Source organism: Lissotriton helveticus, chromosome 11 (genome assembly GCF_964261635.1).
Source record: "Lissotriton helveticus chromosome 11, aLisHel1.1, whole genome shotgun sequence".
Lineage (NCBI taxonomy): Eukaryota > Metazoa > Chordata > Amphibia > Caudata > Salamandridae > Lissotriton > Lissotriton helveticus.
This window is the reverse complement of record NC_136072.1, coordinates 14,988,709-15,005,032: the sequence shown is the minus strand read 5'-3', so window position 1 is coordinate 15,005,032 and position 16,324 is coordinate 14,988,709. Positions and strand designations below refer to the sequence as shown.

The following is a 16,324-nucleotide window of genomic DNA, read 5'->3' as shown; positions in this document are numbered from 1 at the left end:
GGTGATCAACAAAACAAGCAGGACCTTATATGTCAATTTTTATAATTCTGGGAACAGTGATTATTGTGGTTGTAATATTGCCAGTCTGGACAGTATTTTAAACACAGTCTTACAGAATATCGAGTTTGCTTTTGGGTTTATTTTATTAGGTGATTTTAATATTCATTTATGTAAATTAGCCTGTAAGGGAAGAGGAGTCAACGAGGTTGACGATGCGGCCCCACAAGGGCCTCACTTCGAACATTCCGCAGAGGGACAGGAGCTTGAAGATTTACTTGCAAATTACAATCTATACGAACCCGATTATGGCTTGAGAATGCCAACCTTTATTGGCGTCCACCATGGAACAGTGATAGATTATATTTTTGTCTCACTGGGTATTCTAAATCGGACCACGGCCTATTGTACAGTTGCAACTCACTACAATGATCATAACCCAGTACTACTCGAAGTGGCCTGGGGAGCTCAGATGGGTGTATCACCATTAACTGTAAAATCGTCACATCCCCTGAGGACCACTGATCAAGACAGAAGAGTGAAGTGGGCGAATGTGATTCCGGATAATTTTTATGAAAAATGCTTCCCTAAAATTAAAGACCAGGTTGAGCTCTGTCAGAATCCGGACACTCAAGGGAATCATATTGTAGCAGCTTATGAGGAAATATGTGCCCAGGTCTCTAAGGATCTTCTAGCTAAACCCATCCAGGGAGCCCAAGGACACAAGCGATGGTTCGACTCTGCATGTTCGAAGGCCCATAGAGATTTGTTGGTGGCTCTAAAAATCGTCCCTGGGGTCACAGATGATATCTTGAGACTAAGGAAAATCTATAAGGCAGCCATAAAGAATCGCAAAGAAACAATTAAACGCGAAACATGGGATAACCTCCTTTCAGCGGCAGTGCTGAAGGACAGTAGGAGATTTTGGGAGATCATCAAACAGCCCCTATTCTCTGAAGATAGCAATGCACCCATGGACTGCGTGATTACTGATGAAAAATGGCTGTCTTTTTTCAAAAATGTATATGGGGGTGATGATGATGATGAGGGAATTAATAAGGGTCTACTGCCCAATGTGGCTGCACATCCTATCATCTTTAATCCCCAAGAAGTGGAAAAAGCCCTCTTGGCAACAACCAAACATAAGGCACCTGGTCCAGATGGAGTCCCCGCTGACTTTTTTATGCACTCACCTAAACTGTGGTCGAAGGTTTTGTCTAACGTGTTTAATGCAGTTAATGGCAACTCAACTCCCGCCTCATGGGCAATATCCACCATCGTCCCCATTTATAAAAACAAAGGTCAGCGGGATGATCCCGCATTTTATAGGCCCATATCCCTTCTGGACTCTACCATAAAAGTTCTGGGCAGAGTCCTCTTATTTAGATTGAGGGAGAATGTTGAGGGCTGTGGTGGGCTGTCCGAACTGCAATATGGTTTTAGAGAGAGAAAAGGGACCATCGAACAATGTATTAATTTGCATTTACTTATCTCCAAGTACACGGTGGCCAAGGAGGGTTCCATGTATCTTGCATTCATGGACCTCTCCTCGGCTTTCGACCTCGTTAATAGGCCCAAACTATGGTCGACCCTGTTGGATTTGGGCATTGATGAAGCTTTGGTCATGTTTATGGCCACTTTGCATCAGGAGCTTTTTGCAGCCGTCCGAGTGTCAAACAACGGCAGGTGTACCCCTCTATTTAAATCTTTAAAAGGGGTACGGCAAGGTTGTATTCTGGCCCCCACGCTTTTTACCATCTATATTAACGGCTTGGGGGCACACCTGCGAGGCCAGGACGCGGACGTTCCACGTGCAGGAGATGTCCAAATCCCGGCACTCCTGTACGCGGATGACGCCGTGTTGATCGCCCGCACTGGTGTTGGACTTCAGCTTCTCCTGAACGCCTTTGGTTCCTTCATGGAAAATCTGGACCTTAAGGTTAATGTGTCCAAATCACACACGATGGTAATGGGGCGTGGGTGTACTAAAAAAAGACATAAATCATTCTTCTGCAGCGGGGTCTCGGTCTCTAAGGTAACCACATTTCCCTACTTGGGCGTATTGTTTGATCAAAAAGGAACGTGGGGACCACAGATAAGTGCAAAGAGGCTGGCGGTAACTAGATCTGCCTCAGCGCTCTTGGGTTTTGCTGGTAAGTTGGGAGCCAGGCCTATGGAAGCCTTGTTAAAGATCTATAAGTGTAAACCCGTGGCCATTGCATTATATGGATCTCCCTTGTGGGGGTACGTAAATCTCGACCCGATCCAGAGAGCAGAAAACAGATTTATCAGATCTCTCCTATCTGTACCCCAGTCAACCCCAACCTATTCCATCCATAAAGAGGTGGGTTTACCTTACTTGTCAGACCTACTGAGTTTAGCGCCCTTGACCCTGTGGCTGAAAATGTGGTTAAATGAAGACCTTCATTGAATCACAAAATTTTGAAGGATGTCTTATTACTGGATAAATATAGCAAAATCCCATGGCTGGCCTATTTAACTAAATCATTTACAGAATTGGGTCGTCCAGAACTTTTCTTTTGCCCAGAAAAAATTAGGGCTCTGGACATAGGCCATATAAAAAAGCTATTCAATGAAAGGAAGGAATTGTGCCGTGAGGCAGTCGAACTGCAGAAACCAGCAGTCAGGGCCCATTACCTTTTGGTGAGTGTACCCTATCTCGCACCTTATCTCAGCTTTGTTACATTCCCTTATCACAGGTTTTTATTAACTAAATTCAGGTTTAACCTGCTACATTTTTACCTTGGTTCTTTTAAGTGCTGGCAGAAGCCAGAATTAGCCGCTCCTTGCAGTTGTGACCATTTCTCAGTGCAGGACACAATGCACTTTGTCATGTTTTGCAGCTTGTATCATGAGCAGAGGAAAAAATATTTGTACCCCATTTTGAAAGAAGCAGGGTTCACACAGGTGCGCCCGGCGCTGCTCTACCTACAGCTCCTGACAAATCCGCGCACAACTTTCAGTATTGCAAATTTTTTAGTGGCCGCTGCGAGGGTGAAAGCTGTTGGCCAAACTTCGCCTTAAAAATGCTTTTTTTAAATGGTTAAGATGTTTCTTTTTTTTATAGAATGTATCTTTTAAATTTTGTACATAGTATTTATAATGCACATCTAGTTTGATGCTTTTTAGGTAAATGGAGGGTTATGTATGTTTCCCATGTCATGTTTTATTGTTTTTGTTTCTTTGTATGACTTGGAAAAAGTCGAATAAAGATATTCTGACTGACTGACTGTATGTAGTGTGGGATGAGGTGTATGCGTGGCAGTGTTATGTAGTGATGGATGAGGATTTATGTGGCAGTGTATGTAGTGTGGGGTGAGGTGTATATGTGGCAATGTATGTAGTGAGGGATGAGGGTATATGTGGCAGTGTATGTAGTGCGTGATGAGATGCATGCGTGGCAGTGTATGTAGTGTGTGATACGGATTGTACGTGGCAGTGTATGTAGTGCGTGATGAGATGTATGTGTGGCAGTGTATGTACTGTGGAATGAGGTGTATGCGTGGCAGTGTATGTAGTGCGTGATGAGATGCATGCGTGGCAGTGTATGTAGTGTGTGATACGGATTGTACGTGGCAGTGTATGTAGTGCGTTATGAGGTGTATATGTGGCAGTGTATGTACTGTGGAATGAGGTGTATGCGTGGCAGTGTATGTAGTGTGTGATACGGATTGTACGTGGCAGTGTATGTAGTGCGTGATGAGATGTATGTGTGGCAGTGTATGTACTGTGGAATGAGGTGTATGCGTGGCAGTGTATGTAGTGCGTGATGAGATGCATGCGTGGCAGTGTATGTAGTGTGTGATACGGATTGTACGTGGCAGTGTATGTAGTGCGTTATGAGGTGTATATGTGGCAGTGTATGTACTGTGGAATGAGGTGTATGCGTGGCAGTGTATGTAGTGTGGGATACGGATTGTACGTGGCAGTGTATGTAGTGCGTGATGAGATGCATGCGTGGCAGTGTATGTAGTGTGTGATACGGATTGTACGTGGCAGTGTATGTAGTGCGTGATGAGATGTATGCGTGGCAGTGTATGTAGTGTGGGATACGGATTGTACGTGGCAGTGTATGTAGTCTGGGAGGGGCTGGAGGGCACCCATCCTGTGCATCTTCACAGTGTGGATACTGCCACACACCACAGTACATGTAGCAGAACCTCTGAGAGCCACTGGACTTCCATTCGTTCTGTGCCAGGCTCTTCTTTCAATGAACCTAGAAGGATGATTCTGGCTGCCAGGGATAGTGAACAATGGACCACCAGCCAACAAGGGGGGTGTAATATGACATAGAGAGTCAGATAAATCATATTGGGCAATAGAATCAGGCCAGATGCATGACACAGAGTACCCAGAAATACCAAGATGTAAGTATCAAAGCATGTCAGAGATGAAAGAACAAACACTTTTGATAATTAATAACCCATTTATTGCCTTGTGTAAAAGGTGGTTTTTAGGTGATTTGCAAAAGCAGGGAATTTCTGAACTCAATACAACTCTCTGAAATGCATCAGTGTACATTTAGGAGTCTTGCACAGGGGTTTTTGTGATTCATTATGAATTGCAAATAGGAGGGGGCTTGAAAGAGGCGCCCACCACAATATGGGATTTTCAGTCTCATGTATCAATAGTTTGTAACCACAACCGGCTGTATACTTTAAATCAGTTAATTACCAACCCCCGACCTGAGATGGTAACTGATTTGCAATGGGGAAGCTGTGGGACAACATTGTAGGACACCATTGCCTGCTCCTCGGACGTGTTCCCCAATGCAGCACTTCTCGCTTCGGTGGACACTGGCCATGTTTTGAATATAAGTATGTTTTATACAGTTTAGTAGCTTGCATCACCTATTGAATTCCCATTTCCATGTCAGTGCATCAGGCTCTAAGGGCCATATTATCAAGAAAGGGTGACACATTATCGCCACTTTTATCGGCAGGAAACTGCCACTAAAGCGGCGATAATGGGATTGATAATATGCCCTTGAGAATTCCAATAGAAGCCCATGTTCTGGTGTTAACCTGGGCTTCTATGGGAATTCACAAGGCCATATTATCAAGCCCATTATCGCTGCTTTAGTGGCAGTTTCCTGCCGATAAAAGCGGCGATAATGTATCGCCCTTTCTTGATAATATGGTCCTAAGTTTGTTATGTACTTGGTTGACATCTATACAGGGCTCAGAAGTCCTTCCTACCTCTTTGAAGAGCAGTTTCAAAACAGGCACGATCTCCACTTCGATGGCGTTGGGCCCGCAGATCAGCTTCCTGCAAAGAACAGTCCTCTGGTTACTGATGAACACACACGACAGTAGTAAATGTGACACATGACATCTCTGCGCCAGGGAGAGGTGTGGCGCAGCGGCCAGAGCGGCTGACTCCGGAGCGCGGGGCTCACGGTTCGATCAGCGGCAGCTCAGCTCAGCATCATGTGACTCTGGGCAACAGATCACTTAATCTCCCCCACATCCCCCAGTGCCTTGAAATATGAACCATTATTATTGATTACCTCACTCCCGCCTGAGGTTGCTAGGCCCTCCTCAGGATCACAGAAAAAATTCAAACTCCACCTTTGCATGGGGTTTCACTCCCATAAGCATCACACAATACCATGGTCCCCAGGGACTTTACATGCCTTTACAGATCCACTCTGCACACTTGATTTCTTAGGAGCATAACTTGTTTATTAATGTCTTCTCAGGGGGCAGAAAGTTACCTTGGGAATAATTTATTCATCTGAAATAATTTTATGAATCCACATTGCTTATCATCGGTTCCCCCCTGCATTTTGAGCAGTAGCTCTTCTGTAGAGGCAACGCTTACATTCTAGCAAAGTGGTAGTTCAGTTCCACAGCACCTCCAGCATCATCACTCTATCCTGTCCAACCTAGAAGGCTCTGGGTCAGCACTCAAAGCAGATTTAGAGCCAACGGACCACATGTAAATTCAGTCCGTCCACACGTGTCGCTAAACTTGAGCAACAGCAAATAAACGACATTCAACACATGGGTCGCCAAGGAGATATCTGCTGGTTCTTAAGATCTACTGTAGCCAGGAAGGCTCGGTTTGATCTGCATTATGAGGTACAGAATCACCTTGAGGTGTTTAATTTTCAGTTGTATGTGTCCTTCTGCACTGGAGGCAGGTGATGGACATAGGAGACCTTTGCTGCTGCAGAGCTGAGTGCCGGCAGCGTGTGTTTGGAATGATGTATTGTATACTCTGAAGGCTGTGTCAGGTGCAAGGAGGAAGTCTAAGGGCTCAATGTCTGAACAATACTAAGAGCCATTACAAGGAGACATTTTTTGTGGGATGCTATTTGGTAATCGCCATCACTAATGTACAAAGGGGTTATTTCCCCCCTATTCTTTAAATAGAGATTTGCCTTTCAAGATGGTGTCCCTTCCTGCACATAAACAATCGCCCCTGCAGTGCATGCACCCTTGGAACATGGTGCAATGGTGCCTGCGCTAGGCAGCTTTTGTAGAGCCAGCGCTATGGAAAATGCAGGGTTGTGCCGCATTTTTTTAAATACTGTGCTTCGCTGCATTTAAAACAATTCGGAGCGTGGCATTACCAATTTTGGAGTAACACTGTACTCGGCCATTTTATTGTAAATCCCCCAGGTTTTAGCTGGCCTTAGTTTTTGGTGCTGCCCCAGGCTTGTAAACATGGAGCAGCGTCAAAAAGCAATGGGGGTTGCGGTGGAACACTCAACACAACACCCATCACACGCCCCTTTCATGCTAAGCAAAGAGTGAAAAGGGGCCTTATTTACAAGGTGCCGTTAACACCGCCTTGTAAATAAGGAGACGGGGATATCGCCACCAGAACGTCACTGGAAGTGATGTTCTGGTGGCGATATCCCCTTGTAAATATGCCCCAAAGTGTCTCCCAGCGCCCTCCTCTCCACGTTTCAATGTCCGGTTGACATCAGGGTGACAGCAGTTACCTCAGAGGTCAGAGGTTAAAGATTGGAGAAGGGAGGAGTGGGATCCAGCCCCCAGTTTATTGGCATAATATAGACATAAGAGGAGTAATGTGGCCCCCTTAGAGCCCTGGGCCCGGTGCCACTGCACCTGTTCTACCAGTAATAGCTGATGTCACATCCACCAGTTATGCAAACCAGTTTGGCGACAGTGTGGCAGAGGAGTGGCAAAGACACCTCATCATCTTAACTTCAGTAATCAAGGGATCCGGTCCAACGCCGCGAGTTGATCACACATGTACTTTAAAGACATGTCAAACAAGAGCCAGCTCTAAAATAATGAAGATGAAATCTGTTGATAAATCAAAAACTATGTCAACTTCTAAATTGGCGTGCCTGCATGAAACACCATATTTTGTCAGGTTCAGAAGAAAGATAGATTGGCCTTGTGCAGTAAAAACGCAGGATTTAGTCAGGCTAGTGTAAACATATGATGTGGCCAGACACTGTGTCAACATATGATGTAGTCAGGCATTGTGGCAACATGTGATGTGGTCAGGCAGCATGTCAGCATACGATGTGGTCAGGCAGCGTGTCAACATTTGATGTAGTCAGGCACTGTGGCAACATATGATGTAGTCAGGCACTGTGGCAACATATGATGTGGTCAGGCACTGTGGCAACATATGATGTAGTCAGGCACTGTGGCAACATATGATGTGGTCAGGCATTGTGTCAACATATGATGTGGTCAGGCATTGTGGCAACATATGATGTGGTCAAGCAGCGTGTCAACATATGATGTGGTCAGGCAGCATGTCAACATATTATGTGGTCAGGCATTGTGTCAACATATGAAGTGGTCAGGCAGCGTGTCAACATATGATGTAGTCAGGCACTGTGGCAACATATGATGTAGTCAGGCACTGTGGCAACATATGATGTAGTCAGGCAGCGTGTCAACATATGATGTAGTCAGGCACTGTGTCAACACATGATGTAGTCAGGCAGCGTGTCAACATATGATGTAGTCAGGCACTGTGGCAACATATGATGTAGTCAGGCACTGTGGCAACATATGATGTAGTCAGGCAGCATGTCAACATATGATGTGGTCAGGCAGCATGTCAACATATGATGTGGTCAGACAGCATGTCAACATATGATGTGGTCAGGCAGCATTTCAACATATTATGTGGTCAGGCATTGTGTCAACATATGAAGTGGTCAGGCAGCATGTGAACATATGATGTGGTCAGGCAGCATGTCAACATATGATGTGGTCAGGCAGCATGTCAACATATTATGTGGTCAGGCATTGTGTCAACATATGAAGTGGTCAGGCAGCATGTGAACATATGATGTGGTCAGGCAGCATGTCAACATATGATGTGGTCAGGCAGTGTGTCAACTTATGATGTGGTCAGGCACTGTGTCAACATATGATGTGGTCAGGCAGCGTGTCAACATATGATGTAGTCAGGCACTGTGGCAACATATGATGTAGTCAGGCACTGTGGCAACATATGATGTAGTCAGGCAGCATGTCAACATATGATGTGGTCAGGCAGCATGTCAACATATGATGTGGTCAGGCAGCATGTCAGCATACGATGTAGTCAGACACGGTGGCAACATATGATGTGGTCAGGCAGCATGTCAACATATGATGTGGTCAGGCAGCATGTCAGCATACGATGTAGTCAGGCACTGTGTCAACATATGATGTAGTCAGGCACTGTGGCAACATATGATGTAGTCAGACACTGTGGCAACATATGATGTGGTCAGGCATTGTGTCAACATATGATGTGGTCAGGCATTGTGTCAACATATGATGTTTTCAGGCAGCATGTCAACATATGATGTGGTCAGGCAGCATGTCAACATATGATGTGGTCAGGCAGCATGTCAACATATGATGTGGTCAGGCAGCATGTCAACATATGATGTGGTCAGGCAGCGTGTCAACATATGATGTAGTCAGGCACTGTGGCAACATATGATGTAGTCAGGCACTGTGGCAACATATGATGTAGTCAGGCAGCATGTCAACATATGATGTGGTCAGGCAGCATGTCAACATATGATGTGGTCAGGCAGCATGTCAACATATGATGTGGTCAGGCAGCATGTCAACATATGATGTGGTCAGGCAGCATGTCAACATATGATGAAGTCAGGCATTGTGTCAACATATGATGTGGTCAGGCAGCGTGTCAACATATGATGTAGTCAGGCACTGTGGCAACATATGATGTAGTCAGGCACTGTGTCAACATATGATGTAGTAAGGCACTGTGGCAACATATGATGTAGTCAGGCAGCATGTCAACATATGATGTGGTCAGGCAGCATGTCAACATATGATGTGGTCAGGCAGCATGTCAACATATGATGTGGTCAGGCAGCATGTCAGCATACAATGTAGTCAGACACTGTGGCAACATATGATGTAGTCAGGCAGCATGTCAACATATGATGTGGTCAGGCAGCATGTCAACATATGATGTGGTCAGGCAGCATGTCAACATATGATGTGGTCAGGCAGCATGTCAGCATACAATGTAGTCAGACACTGTGGCAACATATGATGTAGTCAGGCACTGTGGCAACATATGATGTGGTCAGGCAGCATGTCAACATATGATGTGGTCAGGCAGCATGGCAACATATGATGTGGTCAGGCAGTGTGTCAACATATGATTTGGTCAGGCACTGTGGCAACATATGATGTAGTCAGGCACTGTGGCAACATATGATGTGGTCAGGCAGCATGTCAACATATGATGTGGTCAGGCAGCATGGCAACATGTGATGTGGTCAGGCAGCATGTCAGCATACGATGTGGTCAGGTAGCATGTCAACATATGATGTGGTCAGGCAGCATGTCAACATATGATGTGGTCAGGCAGCATGTCAACATATGATGTGGTCAAGTAACATGTCAACATATGATGTGGTCAGGCAGCATGTCAACATATGATGTGGTCAGGCAGCATCTCAACATATGATGTGGTCAGGCAGCATGTCAACATATGATGTGGTCAGGCAGCATGTGAACATATGTTGTGGTCAGGCATTGTGTCAACATATGATGTGGTCAGGCAGCATGTCAACATATGATGTAGTCAGGCACTGTGGCAACACATGATGTAGTCAGGCACTGTGGCAACATATGATGTAGTAAGGCACTGTGGCAACATATAATGTGGTCAGGCATTGTGTCAACATATGATGTGGTCAGGCATTGTGGCAACATATGATGTGGTCAGGCAGCGTGTCAACATATGATGTGGTCAGGCAGCATGTCAACATATGATGTGGTCAGGCAGCATGTCAACATATGATGTGGTCAGGCAGCAAGTCAACATATGATGTGGTCAGGCAGCATGTCAACATATGATGTGGTCAGGCAGCATGTCAGCATACGATGTAGTCAGGCACTGTGTCAACATATGATGTAGTCAGGCAGCGTGTCAACATATGATGTAGTCAGGCACTGTGTCAACACATGATGTAGTCAGGCAGCGTGTCAACATATGATGTAGTCAGGCACTGTGGCAACATATGATGTAGTCTGGCACTGTGGCAACATATGATGTGGTCAGGCATTGTGTCAACATATGATGTGGTCAGGCATTGTGTCAACATATGATGTGGTCAGACAGCGTGTCAACATATGATGTGGTCAGGCAGCATGTCAACATATGATGTGGTCAGGCACTGTGTCAACATATGATGTGGTCAGGCACTGTGGCAACATATGATGTAGTCAGGCACTGTGGCAACATATGATGTGGAAAGGCAGCATGTCAACATATGATGTGGTCAGGCAGCATGTGAACATATGTTGTGGTCAGGCATTGTGTCAACATATGATGTGGTCAGGCAGCATGTCAACATATGATGTAGTCAGGCACTGTGGCAACACATGATGTAGTCAGGCACTGTGGCAACATATGATGTAGTAAGGCACTGTGGCAACATATAATGTGGTCAGGCATTGTGTCAACATATGATGTGGTCAGGCATTGTGGCGACATATGATGTGGTCAGGCAGCGTGTCAACATATGATGTGGTCAGGCAGCATGTCAACATATGATGTGGTCAGGCAGCATGTCAACATATGATGTGGTCAGGCAGCAAGTCAACATATGATGTGGTCAGGCAGCATGTCAACATATGATGTGGTCAGGCAGCATGTCAGCATACGATGTAGTCAGGCACTGTGTCAACATATGATGGAGTCAGGCAGCGTGTCAACATATGATGTAGTCAGGCACTGTGTCAACACATGATGTAGTCAGGCAGCGTGTCAACATATGATGTAGTCAGGCACTGTGGCAACATATGATGTAGTCTGGCACTGTGGCAACATATGATGTGGTCAGGCATTGTGTCAACATATGATGTGGTCAGGCATTGTGTCAACATATGATGTAGTCAGACAGCGTGTCAACATATGATGTGGTCAGGCAGCATGTCAACATATGATGTGGTCAGGCACTGTGTCAACATATGATGTGGTCAGGCACTGTGGCAACATATGATGTAGTCAGGCACTGTGGCAACATATGATGTGGAAAGGCAGCATGTCAACATATGATGTGGTCAGGCAGCATGTCAACATATGATGTGGTCAGGCAGCATGTCAACATATGATGTGGTCAGGCAGCATGTCAGCATACGATGTAGTCAGGCACTGTGGCAACATATGATGTAGTCAGACACGGTGGCAACATATGATGTAGTCAGGCACTGTGGCAACATATGATGTGGTCAGGCAGCATGTCAGCATACGATGTAGTCAGACACTGTGGCAACATATGATGTAGTCAGGCACTGTGGCAACATGTGATGTGGTCAGGCAGCATGTCAACATATGATGTGGTCAGGCACTGTGTCAACATATGATGTAGTCTGGCACTGTGGCAACATATGATGTGGTCAGGCATTGTGTCAACATATGATGTGGTCAGGCATTGTGTCAACATATGATGTGGTCAGACAGCGTGTCAACATATGATGTGGTCAGGCAGCATGTCAACATATGATGTGGTCAGGCAGTGTGTCAACATATGATGTGGTCAGGCACTGTGGAAACATATGATGTAGTCAGGCACTGTGGCAACATATGATGTGGTCAGGCAGCATGTCAACATATGATGTGGTCAGGCAGCATGTCAACATATGATGTGGTCAGGCAGCATGTCAACATATGATGTGGTCAGGCAGCATGTAAGCATACGATGTAGTCAGACACTGTGGCAACATATGATGTAGTCAGGCACTGTGGCAACATGTGATGTAGTCAGGCACTGTGGCAACATATGATGTAGTCAGGCACTGTGGCAACATATGATGTAGTCAGGCACTGTGGCAACATATGATGTAGTCAGGCACTGTGGCAACAAATGATGTGGTCAGGCAGCATGTCAACATATGATGTGGTCAGGCAGCATGTCAGCATACGATGTAGTCAGACACTGTGGCAACATATGATGTAGTCAGGCAATGTGGCAACATATGATGTGGTCAGGCAGCATGTCAACATATGATGTGGTCAGGCACTGTGTCAACATATGATGTAGTCTGGCACTGTGGCAACATATGATGTGGTCAGGCATTGTGTCAACATATGATGTGGTCAGGCAGCATGTCAACATATGATGTGGTCAGGCAGTGTGTCAACATATGATGTGGTCAGGCACTGTGGCAACATATGATGTAGTCAGGCACTGTGGCAACATATGATGTGGTCAGACAGTGTGTCAACATATGATGTGGTCAGGCAGCATGTCAACATATGATGTGGTCAGGCAGTGTGTCAACATATGATTTGGTCAGGCACTGTGGCAACATATGATGTAGTCAGGCACTGTGGCAACATATGATGTGGTCAGGCAGCATGTCAACATATGATGTGGTCAGGCAGCATGTCAACATATGATGTGGTCAGGCAGCATGTCAACATATGATGTGGTCAGGCAGCATGTCAACATATGATGTGGTCAGGCAGCATGTAAACATATGATGTGGTCAGGCAGTGTGTCAACATATGATGTGGTCAGGTAGCATGTCAACATATGATGTGGTCAGGCAGCATTTCAGCATATGATGTAGTCAGACACGGTGGCAACATATGATGTAGTCAGGCACTGTGGCAACATATGATGTGGTCCGGCAGCATGTCAACATATGATGTGATCAGGCAGCATGTCAACATATGATGTTTTCAGGCACTGTGTCAACATATGATGTAGTCAGGCACTGTGGCAACATATGATGTAGCCAGGCATTGTGGCAACATATGATGTGGTCAGGCAGCATGTCAACATATGATGTGGTCAGGCAGCATGTCAACATATGATGTGGTCAGGCAGCATGTCAACATATGATGTGGTCAGGCAGCATGTCAACATATGATGTGGTCAGGCAGCATGTCAACATATGATGTGGTCAGGCAGTGTGTCAACATATGATTTGGTCAGGCAGTGTGTCAACATATGATTTAGTCAGGCACTGTGGCAACATATGATGTGGTCAGGCAGCATGTCAACATATGATGTGGTCAGGCAGCATGTCAACATATGATGTGGTCAGGCAGCATGTCAACATATGATGTGGTCAGGCAGCATGTCAACATATGATGTGGTCAGGCAGTGTGTCAACATATGATGTGGTCAGGCACTGTGTCAACATATGATGTAGTCAGGCACTGTGGCAACATATGATGTAGTCAGGCACTGTGGCAACATATGATGTAGTCAGGCACTGTGGCAACATATGATGTGGTCAGGCAGCATGTCAACATATGATGTGGTCAGGCAGCATGTCAACATATGATGTAGTCAGGCACTGTGGCAACATATGATGTAGTCAGGCACTGTGGCAACATATGATGTAGCCAGGCATTGTGGCAACATATGATGTGGTCAGGCAGCATGTCAACATATGATGTGGTCAGGCAGCATGTCAACATATGATGTGGTCAGGCAGCATGTGAACATATGATGTGGTCAGGCACTGTGTCAACATATGATTTGGTCAGGCACTGTGGCAACATATGATGTAGTCAGGCACTGTGGCAACATATGATGTGGTCAGGCAGCATGTCAACATATGATGTGGTCAGGCAGCATGTCAACATATGATGTGGTCAGGCAGCATGTCAACATATGATGTGGTCAGGCAGCGTGTCAACATATGATGTGGTCAGGCAGCATGTGAACATATGATGTGGTCAGGTAGCATGTCAACATATGATGTGGTCAGGCACTGTGGCAACATATGATGTAGTCAGGCACTGTGGCAACATATGATGTGGTCAGACACTGTGGCAACATATGATGTGGTCAGGCACTGTGGTAACATATGATGTGGTCAGGCACTGTGGCAACATATGATGTAGTCAGGCAGCATGTCAACATATGATGTTTTTAGGCAGCGTGTCAACATATGATGATGTCAGGCAGCATGTCAACATATGATGTGGTCAGGCAGCATGTCAACATATGATGTGGTCAGGCAGCATGTCAACATATGATGTGGTCAGGCACTGTGGCAACATATGATGTAGTCAGGCACTGTGGCAACATATGATGTAGTCAGGCATTGTGTCAACATATGATGTAGTCAGGCAGCATGTCAACATATGATGTTTTTAGGCAGCGTGTCAACATATGATGATGTCAGGCAGCATGTCAACATATGATGTAGTCAGGCACTGTGGCAACATATGATGTGGTCCGGCAGCATGTGAACATATGATGTGGTCAGGTAGCATGTCAACATATGATGTGGTCAGGCACTGTGGCAACATATGATGTAGTCAGGCACTGTGGCAACATATGATGTAGTCAGGCATTGTGTCAACATATGATGTAGTCAGGCAGCATGTCAACATATGATGTGGTCAGGCAGCATGTGAACATATGATGTGATCAGGCAGCATGTCAGCATACGATGTAGTCAGGCACTGTGTCAACATATGATGTAGTCAGGCAGCGTGTCAACATATGATGTAGTCAGGCACTGTGTCAACATATGATGTAGTCAGGCACTGTGGCAACATATGATGTAGTCAGGCACTGTGGCAACATATGATGTGGTCAGGCAGCATGTCAACATATGATGTGGTCAGGCAGCATGTCAACATATGATGTGGTCAGGCACTGTGGCAACATATGATGTAGTCAGGCACTGTGGCAACATATGATGTGGTCAGGCAGCATGTGAACATATGATGTGGTCAGGTAGCATGTCAACATATGATGTGGTCAGGCACTGTGTCAACATATGATGTGGTGAGGTAGCATGTCAACATATGATGTGGTCAGGTAGCATGTCAACATATGATGATGTCAGGCAGCATCTCAACATATGATGTGGTCAGGCACTGTGTCAACATATGATGTGGTCAGGTAGCATGTCAACATATGATGTGGTCAGGCACTGTGTCAACATATGATGTGGTCAGGTAGCATGTCAACATATGATGTGGTCAGGCTCTGTGGCAACATATGATGTAGTCAGGCACTGTGGCAACATATGATGTAGTCAGGCATTGTGTCAACATATGATGTAGTCAGGCAGCATGTCAACATATGATGTTTTTAGGCAGCGTGTCAACATATGATGATGTCAGGCAGCATGTCAACATATGATGTAGTCAGGCACTGTGGCAACATATGATGTAGTCAGGCAGTGTGGCAACATATGATGTAGTCAGGCAGCGTGGCAACATATGATGTGGTCAGGCAGCATGTCAACATATGATGTGGTCAGGCAGCATGTCAACATATGATGTGGTAAGGCAGCATGTCAACATATGATGTGGTCAGGCAGCATGTCAACATATGATGTGGTCAGGTAGCATGTCAACATATGATGTGGTCAGGCACTGTGGCAACATATGATGTAGTCAGGCACTGTGGCAACATATGATGTGGTCAGGCAGCATGTGAACATATGATGTGGTCAGGTAGCATGTCAACATATGATGTGGTCAGGCACTGTGTCAACATATGATGTGGTCAGGTAGCATGTCAACATATGATGTGGTCAGGTAGCATGTCAACATATGATGTGGTCAGGTAGCATGTCAACATATGATGTGGTCAGGTAGCATGTCAACATATGATGTGGTCAGGCACTGTGGCAACATATGATGTAGTCAGGCACTGTGGCAACATATGATGTGGTCAGGCAGCATGTGAACATATGATGTGGTCAGGTAGCATGTCAACATATGATGTGGTCAGGCACTGTGTCAACATATGATGTGGTCAGGTAGCATGTCAACATATGATGTGGTCAGGTAGCATGTCAACATATGATGATGTCAGGCAGCATCTCAACATATGATGGGGTCA

The 16,324-nt window shown here is 45.5% G+C and overlaps 1 protein-coding gene across 1 annotated transcript in view; it reads right to left on the bottom strand.

Moving 5' to 3' along the window:
- The window catches only part of LOC144791062 (putative cation-transporting ATPase 13A4), a 270,931-nt gene that overhangs the window by 166,693 nt on the left and 87,914 nt on the right, over positions 1–16,324 (bottom strand). Inside the window, exon 6 of the mRNA XM_078665705.1 lies at positions 5,217–5,286. Coding sequence (XP_078521831.1) covers positions 5,217–5,286 — 70 coding nt within the window. The remainder of the gene's footprint in view (positions 1–5,216; positions 5,287–16,324) is intronic.